Source organism: Cinclus cinclus, chromosome 3 (assembly GCF_963662255.1).
Source record: "Cinclus cinclus chromosome 3, bCinCin1.1, whole genome shotgun sequence".
In the NCBI taxonomy this organism is placed as follows: Eukaryota; Metazoa; Chordata; class Aves; order Passeriformes; family Cinclidae; genus Cinclus; species Cinclus cinclus.
The window spans coordinates 117,162,924-117,175,485 of NC_085048.1; the positions used below are offsets into that span (position 1 = coordinate 117,162,924).

Below are 12,562 nucleotides of genomic sequence, written 5' to 3' on the forward strand. Positions count from 1 at the left end.
ACCACAGCACGTGCTCCCCACACAGTATCTAGCATTTCCGAAAGGTTAACCAGAATAAAAATGCAAACCAGGCACGTCCTTTCCGTGCTCCTCATATTTTGTTGCGGTGTCACTCTCCCAGCTCCCTCCCCAGCAGGACCCCAGGAGCAGAGGGTCCAGAGGTCGAGCTCCCTGTCTGTGGGCAGCACAAATGCTTGGGATGAAGGATCCAACTGGCTAAAAAAATGAGGCCATGATTCACGTTGGGGCTTTACCCAAGCACCAGGCTTGTGCCAACCAGATTGCAGGATCCATGGACAAAGAGTTATCGTTGTCCACCTAAACATTAAAGCACTGGCAGCCCACCACTCCTCCAGACTATTTCTGGCATTAATCATTACTTAACTTGGCACGGGGCAGAAAGGAGTCCTAAGCTAACCCAGGAGCACACCTAACCTAACCCAACCTGACCCAGGAGCTCTGCGTGGGAGCTGGGTCTGTGCCCAGGCTCACCACGTGTGTGTGTGTGTGTGTGTGCCCGAGGAAAAGCTCCTGGAAACAAAACCTTACGGCAAACCAGCGACAGAAACCGGGCTGGATTCAGGTGTCACACAAGACACAGTGGGGAGGAAGCTTCACACGCCTGGAAGTTCCCTTCCAGAAAGTGAGCTGTGACAAGGTGTGAGCTGCATGGGCTGGAAAGGTACAAAGCTCCATAATAAACACCCATTTGAAAAAGAATTTGGTAAAGATTTTCACATCCCAGTCTTGGAGAACTTTAGGTTGCATCCAGAGAAAAGCAGGAAAACAAATGCTGCTGCACAATTCAACAATGAGCAGGAAAACCAAGCCTAAACCCTGGACTGCACAAAACCGGGGGGGGGGGGCGGGGCAGAAAACAACACCCTTACTGTTCTTTCCTCTTTACAAAACATGGAATCAAACACCCTTCGTAAGGTGACTGAATCCAAACAATTCAAGGGTCCAAACCATCAGAAAGGACAGAAGTTCCTGTCTGAGCAAAAGCTCCCACATCCCAAAGTCTTTCCACACAGCAAAAAATGCAGACGCTTCAGTCACCTTCCTCGCGTTCTCCTCTCAGCATCTCAAAACCAGGAAAACAATGAATACATGTATTTTTTGGGGGGGGGGGGAATAAAAAAATGCGCAGGAGTGTGACTGATCACCTGCATGGTCCTGCCCCACAGCACCCAGGCTTTCTCAAAAAGCAATGTTCTCAGCACAGCTCTGCAGCACAGCGGGGCCACTCGAAAAGAGCACACACAGAGCCCTGCAAAGAGGCAAAAAGAAACCACCAGGCTGCAAGGTCCACGCCGTTAAACGTAAACTCAGAAGGTTACAAGTTAAGGCCAGTCCCAGCAGCACCACTTCCAGCTGGTGATTTTTGCACCCGGACTGAGGCAGTGCTGCAGCTAACAGAGAGAGACTCCACGAGTCCTGAACCAGCTCCAGCTGCTCCCTTTGCAACTTCTCGTTGCCAGCAGCATTTTGTACCCCCTCCCCAGCCCTGGTGCTCCAAAGAACACGCATTGCTGATGCTACAGAACAAATGACAGTTTCTTCCCCTCCAGCCCAGGCTGCCAGCCACACTGCTGTGAATCCAAGCTGGCTATTGACATCTTGCTCCTAGTTTCACACTACACTAATAAGAAATATTTTAAGGAACCCCACAGTGCGAAATAATATTGCTTTTTCAGAAAACACATAGACCTATTTAATGCTTAGTGCTTTGCTGCATCTATATGGTAATCCATTATAGCACACTTGAAATAGAAATTAGGTATTACTACTGATCAACACATCAGGGTATCTGTCAGTTCTTTTAACTGATTATCCATAGTTCTTTTTCGTTTGGACTTCCTGCATGACTAGGAATAATGTTAAGTCTAAATCTTAGTTTACACAGGATGCTGCTTTTTGAAAGCTGTGTCTCTTTTACTGAAGCAAAATAAAAACCACCAAGGTTTGTATTTTGACAGGTTTGCTCTGCTTTACCCCCAACTGCTCTTTTTTTTTAAAAAAAAAAAAAACAAACCAAAAACCTATCGTTTCCACCCCCCGGTTGAATCCTGCCGTGCCTGGCAGCTCTGTGCCCACCAGGACGTGCTGGCTGCCCTGCTGCAGGACACAGTGCTGCTGGTGGTGTCAGGGTGCTCAACTACCAAAACCTGCTGCCATTTAGAAATTTTCCATCTCCTACTCACAGACAAGCCAAGGGGCCGATGGAGCCAGCGTGCCCGCAGCAGCTCAGGCTCAATGAAGGGATAATCCATTTATTGCATTCATAAATTATTTACAGTTATTTGTTGAGGGAAAACATCTGACCAAAGCACACAGGGCACTTACGAGTGCCCCAGGCATAACAAGAAACAGTAAGATCTCTGAAATAAAATATGTGAAACACATAGCTAGAATTTACCACAGAATGCTGTAAGAATAGCAGCAATGTGACTGGAATTATGGCAGAACAAACTGCAAATGGTTCCAAAAGTAGTTTTCTATGTGTAGAAAAGTAGAGCTATAAGCACTTCTACTGTTATTAAACCAAAAAGCCCCTTTGTTGCTCTACTGAGCTCGAGACTCAGCGTTCACATCTGCACCAGGCTCAAGAAACCACAAACTCCACACAAAACACAGACCTGGGGAAGCTTTTCTGCACCTGAAAAATTCTGAGCGTAAAGCATTTCACCCAGTGAACTGGCTAGACCAGTGGAATGAATTTTATGACACCTTCAGCATGACAGATGTGGCTGAACTTAACTAACAAGGAAAAATTATAGAGAATGGGAAGAAATTGATCTACACGTTTCAAACCCATCAATCTGCTTTTACTTCATTAGAGATAAAAACCACACTGTCAGAGGAATCAGTACCTGGTGCTGCAAGAAAGAAAAAAAAAAAAAAAAAAACAAACACTTTCTTATTAAAGAAAACCACCCCAAACTCTCACAACTAGATGATGGTACGATACTGTTATTGGAGGCAGAAAATTGACATAAATACATAAATACAATGCACCTCCTGGCAGGGCAGGTCTGTGTCACACAGGGCTCAGAGCTGCCCTCAAATCCAAGCTTTTGAGCTGCTCCCCCCAGAAGGGAACAGGGACACAAGGAACAAGAGCAACCTGTTCTGCAAAGGCACTGCAAGTAAAGAGAGCAGGAAACAAACTGTCTGTCACGTAAGTTTGGGCTTTTAGCTGAAATGGGGAAAAACAACAGTACTGGTGCCACATCACCTCACAAATACCTATCTGGGAAAAGACAAGGCCAAAGCACCTTACACAGTTATATCCGAGTATTTTGCAGTATTAATTAACCCTTTCCATTCGTCCCTGCTGACTAACAGCTCTCCTTTGGGTAGCACATTGTTTGAAGTTGCTGCTGCGTGGCCAAGCCGTGCAGCTGATGTGTAAAACCAGAACTTCCAGAAATTGCTACCAACCCAAGTCGGTTTGCAGAGGATTTGTGGGAAAAGCCTTTGCTGCCCAACACACACACTAGGTGTCACTCCACAACAGCAGCACAATCCCACCAAACCTCCAGGAAAGGCAAAAGCAACTCCCTTATAAATATTTTTATTGATTTTTAAGCTGTTAACCCTCAGCACGGGGACTCAGGATTTGTTAATCCTAAGGAACTACCTACTCAGCTAATTAGCAGAAAACGCAGCATCCCCCTGGCTCCTGCTGCCATCCTACTAAGCATGGAAAGCTTAACAATCAATTAGTTTTGTTTCCTATGGCTTGGAGCATGCCTGCTTCATCCCTTGGCATTTCTGACTCCCTGCCCCGTGCTGGGGCTCTGGGGCTGTTCTCACCCAGGGTCAGCTCTCCATGGACTGCTGGATAGCTCCATCAGCAGGTCCCACACAGACACTGAAAGCATCTCCTTTCCCCCAGGGAGCTCCCCAAGCAGCCCCACAGACACAGCTGGGATTTTTTTTTTCTCCTTCAGAAAGCAAGTTCTCACTGCTTCCAAGGAATATTACAGGGTGGTTACCCCTTTCCAAGGCCCAGGAGTGCCCAGTTATTCCCTGAGCCAAGAGCCAGCACTGGCCATTTCCCATTCAATGGCACAGACACAGAAAGCTCATTCCTTATTTGAGCTGTCATGAACCCTGCTCAGTGACACGGTGACACCTTCTCTGCTGGGCACAGAACAGCAGCAGGAGGAGGAGGAGGAGGAAGAGCTTCCCCTGCCCCAAACAGTCCTGGCAGATTTATGGGCTCGTGCTCTTTGCCACTGCCTGGGGCACAGCCCTGGAGCAGAGCTGTGCCAGTGTCACAAGGAGCACAAAGCACAACTCAGGTTCCAGAGGGGAAAGCAAGGGAGAGGAGGAAAAGGGAGACAGCAAAGTGAGAACTCCAGATCACAAAACCCCAGGATTCCATGTCATCGTTTGCATGGCTGTTTTTCCCACAACAGGCACATTAGGCTAAACAGCATCGTTCCTCCTGTCACTGTAAAACACCATTCCAACTACAAACTACTCATTAATGCAAAACCACGAAGCCACATCCTTCTGAGGGTCTGGGGGTCTTTCAGAGGGAGTGAGACGAATTGAGAACAATTAACCTGTGTTTTAGCTTCAATTTCTAGAGTCCCACTGAAAGTTTGAGGGGCTTTTTCTTACCCAAAAAAAAATTTTGAAAATCCCAAAGTACAAACGAAGATGACATTTCTGTGATGCAATACTCAAGTAAAAAGTTAGCAGCTGAAGCAACAGAGAAGGAAATAAAGAAAAGAGAAAAATCAATAGATTATGCGTGTGTTCAACCTTAAGAGAGAAATCTGGCCAATGATTTCAATGATTTGCCTAATTAACAGTCAAAATAAAAACAATTAAAGGTGCCAGTGCTTTCTGACTAGAGACAGGCAGAGCTTATGCTAAGAATTTCAATATGCACTGTAAGAACATTTCTTTGTACCAGGCTTTCGTCTGGTCCAGTGGTATTTTCTCACATCCAAAAACATTTAGGAAATAACTCCAGGCAAAGAGGTACCTTGGGAAATGACTTAGCACAGACTATTCTCATTTAAATTAAAGCAATCCTCATTTGATTATGCAAAAGTTAACTAGGTAACATTTCCTCCCCAGATACTGCCAGTTCTCTGATGGCCAGTGCTGGGCAGGAGGGAAGGATATATTTCTGGAAGTGAAAGAGGTCATACTGAAAAATAATAATAATAAAAAAAAAAACAAATAAAAACCAAAAAACAAAAAAAAACCAAATCAGCATTTCACACACTCAGATCAAAGTGATGAGCAGTAGCTGACAACTCCTGTCCTTTTATTTCCCTGGAGCTGCAGGACCCAGGGCTGCAATCGTAACAGATGTGAGGGGAGCAGAGCCCAGCCTCCTGCTGCCACACGTGCAAATAAACCCAGCACAACTTCACACCTACACACATGGGGGGGGGAAACTGCTGCTCCTCTGAGCTGGCCCTCCATGAAACACAGGAGCAAAGCCTTGCTTAATCAAAACAGAAAAGCAACAGCAGAAAGCAGACTTTGAAAGGTTTAGGTTTAGCCTAACAGAGCCAACGCAACTACGAATTGCAGTAGCGCTCCCATATTCCATCGAAAGCCCCGGATTGTTTCCAGAGCATCGTGCCCACATCCTCAGGACAGAGGTGTTCTTGCTGGATTCCCATTTTGAAAAGATCTCTGAACTCAGGGGACTGACACCTGGCTTCACCCCTCACTGCAAAGCTCTAGGCAAGCACAGAACGACAGCGAGATTTAAAACACAAATCGCTTTTTGTGGTACAGAAAACTTACTTCAAAAAGAAAGAGGATGGAGTCCAGCTCCTCCCTTTGTGACTTATTCCCTGCAAGACACAAAACAACATTGCTTGCCAGAAACATACGACAAAAGGCAGCAGGATGAGGCTGCTGTAGCTCAGCTGAGGTCCAGGGTGCCACTCAGCTTATTTCTCATCTCAAACAAAGATCCCAAGCGCGAGCTCCCTGCTCTGGCCGTGTCTCAGCTGAAGAGAGGGAGCTGCAGGAGCCTGGAGCAAGGTGAGAGGATGGTTGTGCAAGGGCTGGAATGAACCCAGAAATGGGATCAGCTGCTGCTGTCCCCTCAGAGAGCCCATGCTCACCTCCCTTGCTGCTGTAAAATTCCAATGATTAATACTAACACAGTACTGCTGGAAACCACTCGTGTAAATACAGATAACTGAGGACCACACGACCACTGGACAGGCTCTGATGGAATGCACAGCCATGGAGCACTGACCAAGAGCTGCTGGAAAAACTCTAAAACTTACCTTTTTGTTTCAGGCTGTTTTCCAGTGTTATGAAGTTTTCATAGAATATAAAATAAATTTGAGAATAATTGTTGTCGAAAAACTGCTTCAGGTCACTTCCATCCACAATATCTGAAAAGAGGAGCAAACAGAGCAATTACACAAGGGCAGAAAGACAAGAATTTCAGGCATTCCACAAATTTAGCGTGAGAGAATGAAATTAGTGCAATACAAAACTATTTCAGCAAGTTCACTGAGTAACCTGTACTAAACTGTGGGTCCATCCTCGCAAGGGGGTCCACTTTGAATTTCGGAGAGTCTGCAGTGGGGCTTCGGTTTGTTGATAAAAATAAGATAAAATAAATAAATATTAAATAAAATAAAATAAATAGGATAAATAAAAATTTTAAAATAAATAAAAGTTAAATAAAATAAGTAAATAAAATTTAAATAAAATAAATAAAAATAAAATAAATAAAAAGAAAAATTAAATAAAAATAAAAGAAAAAGAAAACTTAAAAATCAATTAAAAAGAAATTAAAAAGAAATATAAAATAATAAATAAATAAATAAGAATCCATTTTAAACAAACAAATAAATAAATAAACAAGATGGGATGAGTCTTAGCTCTGTAACCAAACCCAAATGGCCTCTGTACCACCAAAACAAGCAGGTGCTGCTGGAGAAAAACACCAGCAAACATTTTTGGAAGCAAATTCAGTCCCTGCATTCATCTGGCAAGCAGATCAAACCAGAAAACAGCACATTCCCAATTAATTTCTTACAATAATGGCAACCTGAACTTTGCTAAGTGCTAACTTGGCTCTGAAATAAGTTTATTTTCTGCAAAGAAAAAAGTCCAATGTTTTCTGAGCCTGGCACTTGCCAAACACACTGTCAATTTCCTCCCCTTGGTCTTTACTGCAATTGATTTGGCCAAGGAAAATCAGGTGATTTCCCCCAGAAGAGGGTGAACAAATTATCACCACATCTCCTCCTGGAAGCCTCACCTTGCAAGAAACCCATTTGTTACCCAAAATAAAGGTGATTCCAGCAAGAAGGCTCAACAACTTGCCCCGACCACTATGGAAGAAAGAATAACTTCAGCCCCGGACAGCTTGATTTTTATTTAAAATAATACCTTTGCAGCAGTAAGGCTCTGCTTGGCTGCTTGTGCTATGGAAACAATTAGAGGAGGGAAACTCTTTAACGTGGTATTCGTTTCCTGCAAACTGCTGGTCCTGAATTTGCAGGCTAAGTGCAATTATTCCTCTCCATGAATGCGCCCTGTTAAACACAACTCCGGGGGAAAACAAGGCTCTCATTTACAGCGATTTCATATGAGGGAATGAGGTCATTAAAATCTAAACAAAAAGGGAACTTTCCCTCTAAATCGCGAAGGGAGGAGAAAGGAACTGCCTCACCAAGAGAGCAAATTCTCCTTTTCCCTAAATGTGGCATCTCGGTGGTGACTCAGGGGTGGGTGTGATGTGAGCTGCATCCCTACAGCCACAGCCCTTTCTCACAGATGCCTTTCACCTGTGGCACGACTCGGTTCACTCCCGCTTCTTTCTCACATGGGAGGGGGAAAAAAAAAAAAAAAACATCGGGGGAAGTTTCCTGCGCCATTTATCACTTGAGGCAACAAGATAAAAGCCTGACTCTGGGGGAATGCACCGGCTGCAGGGGGTATCCAGAAGCACATGAGGAAATGAGGCAGCATTTGAGTTCAGCATCTTGGGGGCTGAACTGCAGGAATTTTTTTTGTTGGTTTTGGTTTGGTTTTTTTCCATATTTACTCCCAGGTTACCGCAGCTGCAGGCAGGCACCCAGCACCATCCCAAACCTGAGCCATTCCCCCATTCCCACTCGGGACAAGCTCACAATTGCAGCTAACACCTGACTGCAGCCATGCTCAGGAAACAGTGAGACACTCACCAGGGTCACACCCTATTTCTTCTCTATAAACAGGACGTGCAGGCTCGCTGGGGAACTGTCAGCCACACCAACTCGCCTTACTACTAAATTTAAAATTCAGGGTAACACTCTGGTACCACTTAGTGAGAGCCCGAGCCTATTGGCAAACTCTCATTGCTCTTCCTCATATTAAAAAAACCCAGACAAAACAAAAAATAAAGATTAAAAACCAACCAAAAAAAAAAAAAAAACACCACCAGAAGGGACACTAAGCCTGTCCTTAACACACAGGCTTGCCTTTTATTTTCCTGTTATCACAGTCACCTGTTATAAATCACCCCTTAACTCCATGAATTTACAAAGTCACTTGAAGCTACTTCCTCAAAGCTCCCTTAATCCTCAAGTACTTGAAAAATTAAAGGAGACGAAGAGACTCTCGCAGCCACACCCTGGTTAATGATAAACTCTTACGACCAGCCTCACCCCAGAAATAATGTACAATTCTTACTTATCTCCCAAAAAAGTATGTCAGCCTGAAACAGCCCGTTACCAAAACCCCCCTCCAAAGGAACAGCTTCCAAAGGAATGATGGCAACACCTCAAACTTCACAGCCCCAGCCCTGAATTCAGCAGGAAGCCTGCGCACATCCATCCCCTCCTGGCTGGCTGTACATGGAAGTTTCCACCCAGCCAGCGCTGCTCCTGCAGCTGTATGGAACCAAAATCCCACCACTCCCCCTCTGGTCAAGGCACCTCCACAAAAAGCTTTCCTAACTGGGACGTTTTAAAGACATTGCATTTGGTAACCTCGAATATTTCACATTTACTCTTAATTCTGTGTGTCTCCCATGCATTTCCCCAGTGCTCGATAGAGAAAAGACTGAAAGCGCTGGACAAAGCAGCGTCCCACATGTGTTAGCAGCAGCCATCCTGACTCCTGAGTGCTCCAGATGTGCCCGAGGAGAAAACACCATTGAAAAAGATGTTTCAGTATCAAAAAAAAAAATAGTATTTCTACCCAAGAAGGCCCACAGAAAAAAAAAATAAAATCCTTAAAGCGCAGCGATCCATTTCTGTGCTACAAAAGTCACACAGAAACCGCTCTGGGGAAGAGCAGAGACTTCGTTTAGTGGCCAGGCAGGGGGGAAGAGGCAAATTTGCACAACCCCACCGCTCTTTGTCAGGCCATTACCTCTTAAGTCTACCTTTAAAAAAAAAAAAAAAAAAAAAAAAGGCCACACTACAGGCGCTTCTACAAACTGTGTTTAGAGCTTCACTGAGTTAGCAGAAGTTCTGGCCACGAGTACATCTCCATAGCAATGGAGAAGTAAGGGAAACGTCCTGGTCATTTCTCAAACACAGCTGAACACCCACTTTTGAATCCCGCTGCTGTCCTGAGCAGGGTCTCATCCTGCCTTGGGGACAGAGCATCCCACAGAGCAGGATCCTCAGGTCCACCGGAGACTCGAGAGATGTCATAACCAACACCAACTTAAATGGAAGCTTTCCTTCCACCTCGGGCACTGGACCTGAAGCAATCCAAAGCTCGCAGGAGTCCTTATTTATGGAAGCACACATTCCTTTTGCTCATCCATCCCCGATGATCATCTTCCCTGCGATCCGTATCCTCCCGCACCGGGGGGATCACGGGACAGAAACTGACATTTTGTTTACAATTCAATTGCCGTGATCTAAACTAACAAAGGAAGAGGAGCGGGCATCTCCCGAGGAAACGGGAGAGCAGGAGCAGCTATCCGGGGAACGTGCGGCACCGTGGCCCGAGGGAAGCAGCTGGGATAACACACACACGTTCCTACCCCTGCCCAGGGCACACGCACCTGGGGAGAAAGGTTAAAAAAAAAAATACAAAAACAAAACAGAAATCCAACTACTTTTGAGCCTCTCTGCCGGGAAGCTTTACATGCCGGGAAGGCTCTTCCCACGTGTGGAGGCTTTTCCCGACCGAGGAGCAAAGGGAATCGAGGGAGCCGCTCCAGAAGCCGCTCCCGGTGCTGCCGAGAGCGGACACGGCAAGCACCGGGGATCCTGAAACCTGCCCTGAGGAGAGCCCGCTCCCGGCGGATTTCCATCCCCGAGAGCCGCACGCATCCCGCGGGAGCGCGGCTGAACATCACGGGCCGCTTCCCACGGTCCCCGAGCCCGGGAACCTCCGCCTGGACACCTCCAACCCCGTCCCAGCACGGTGGGACACCGCAGGCGGCCCCCCGAGAACCGGAGCGCCCCGGGCTGGCCCCGCGCTCCGCCGCGCCCGGGCCGAGGGCCCCGGGGCCGGTTCCCTGCCCCCGCCCGGCCCCGCTCACCCAGCAGCGTGCGGAGGTGCTTCAGCCGGGTCAGCACATCCCGCTTGGGGTCCAGCGCCTTCTGCGTGGATTTCCTGACGTCGGCGTGGCTCTTCCTGGAGAACATGCCGGCTGCGGGGATGGAGGCGCGGCGCCGCCGCCCGGGAGCGCGCCCCGGCTCCCCGCTCCGCGCGCGCTCCCGCCCCTCTCCTGACGTCACCAAGGACGGCCCTGACGTCATCGGGGCGGGCACCGGGAGCGCGGGACAGCCCGAACCCCCCGGGATCCCACCCCGGGACACCCCAAAACCCCCGGGATCCCCCACCCCAGGACAGCCCGAACCCCCCGGGGTCCCACCCTGGGATCCCACCCAGGACACCCCAAAATCCCCGGGATCCCACCCCGGGACATCCCAAACCCCCAGGGTTCCCACCCAGGACACCCCAAAACCCCCGGGATCCCACCCCGGGACACCCCAAAACGCCCGGGATCCCACCTCGGGACAGGGCAGCTGGAATGGAGGCGCTGTAGACAGCTGGATCCTGGGTACGCTCTTGGTTTGTCATGGAATCACTGGATCACAGGTTCGGGCGGGAAGGACTGTAAAGTCCTTCCAGTGCCACCCCTGCCGGGGCAGCGACACTTTCCACCATCCCAGGTTACTCCGAGCTCTGTCCTGCCTGGCCTCGGACACTGCCGGGGATGGAGCATCTACAGCTTCCCTATGCCACGGCTTCCCCATCCTCCTAGGGAAAGAATTCTCCCTGATATTCAGTGCGGATTTCCATGGGAAAACATTCAGGTCTTGAATAATCGCACCATAAGGATATAAATACATAGGTATATAAATACATGAGTATCTAAATAATAATGTGCTGCCCTTAGGCACAAGGAAAGCAAAGGAGCAGGCTTGTAGTTGCACAAGAAAAGCACAATCCATCCCAGAAACCGGCAGGGTTTCAACTGCAGGTTGAAACTGCATCAATTTCAGATGCTCTCAGTAAAACTCCTGGGTGGAAAAGTAAACTCTAGGGAGTTTCATGGCAGGCTGTGGCCCTCAAAAATAAAACAAGTGGTTGCAGGGAAATGACTTGTGTGTGTACTTCTTAGTTTTTAACACAAGTACTTAAAATCAATTTACACATCAGACCACAATTATTTTTTCAGCCATGAATCAGCTTAGAAAATAAAATGTCACGAGAATTACTATTGTTAGAAGCAGAAAACATAGCCCTGCCACATCTCTCTTCCTCTGAGCTCTCTCAGGGATTGTTTCTGCTGCCGAGGCCTGAGGTCACTGGAGCACTAGGACAACAAGCCTTAAACATGTCCCACTGGGGACAGGGACAGGGCAGTCCCAGCTCCTCCAGCCCTGGGATGGCCCCGTGCACACGGGAGCAGGGAAAGCCTCTGGCTGGAAGTGGCAGTGGACAAATAAACACATCAATAATGAAGAAGGCTGGAGGAGGGGGCTGCAGGCAGTGCTCCTGCGTGCCCTGCTGGTGAGTGTGGCACAGCTGTCCCCCTCTGCAGCACAGATGGATTTTGGAAGGGGCAGAGCCAGGGCTGGCTGTGCCACCAAACCCTGCAGCAAGAAGAGAAAAGTCACTGGTTGGAGTCATCACAGCATTGAAAACTTAAAAACTGACTAATCCCTTCTCTCACACAGAAAGGCTGAGTGCTTGGAGTGAGGCACAGAAAATCTACTGCTGTCACATCATTCCTCACCTTGGAGCTTGGCTCAGGCTATGAGAATTCCTATTGCACACCCTTCCCACAACAGATAATTCCTGTTGTACCCCATTCCCATCACAGGTGATTCCTGTGGCCTCCCATTCCCATCACAGGTGATTCCTGTGGCCTCCCATTCCCATCACAGGTGATTCCTGTGGCACCCCATTCCCATCACAGGTGATTCCTGTGGCACCCCATTCCCATCACACCATGACCATCTCTTTCTGGCGAAGTTATTGTTCTGCAGCAGTTGTCTCAAGTTTTTGTTTCACGTGGTGTCATTTCAGCATCACCAGTTTCCTGAGGAGAGTGAATTGGGATGTTTTGGCTCTCCCCTTCCATCACCACAAATCA

General features: G+C 47.7%; 1 protein-coding gene across 1 annotated transcript in view; it reads right to left on the minus strand.

The window, feature by feature from the left end:
• The window catches only part of RALGAPA2 (Ral GTPase activating protein catalytic subunit alpha 2), a 93,664-nt gene extending 83,004 nt beyond the window's left edge, over nt 1–10,660 (minus strand). Inside the window, exons 1-3 of the mRNA XM_062490735.1 lie at nt 10,496–10,660; nt 6,279–6,389; nt 5,785–5,834 (exon numbers count right to left, since the gene is read on the minus strand). Of these exons, the coding sequence (XP_062346719.1) occupies nt 5,785–5,834; nt 6,279–6,389; nt 10,496–10,601 (267 nt within the window). The 5' untranslated portion in view covers nt 10,602–10,660. The remainder of the gene's footprint in view (nt 1–5,784; nt 5,835–6,278; nt 6,390–10,495) is intronic.
• Between the last annotated feature and the right edge of the window lie 1,902 nt (nt 10,661–12,562).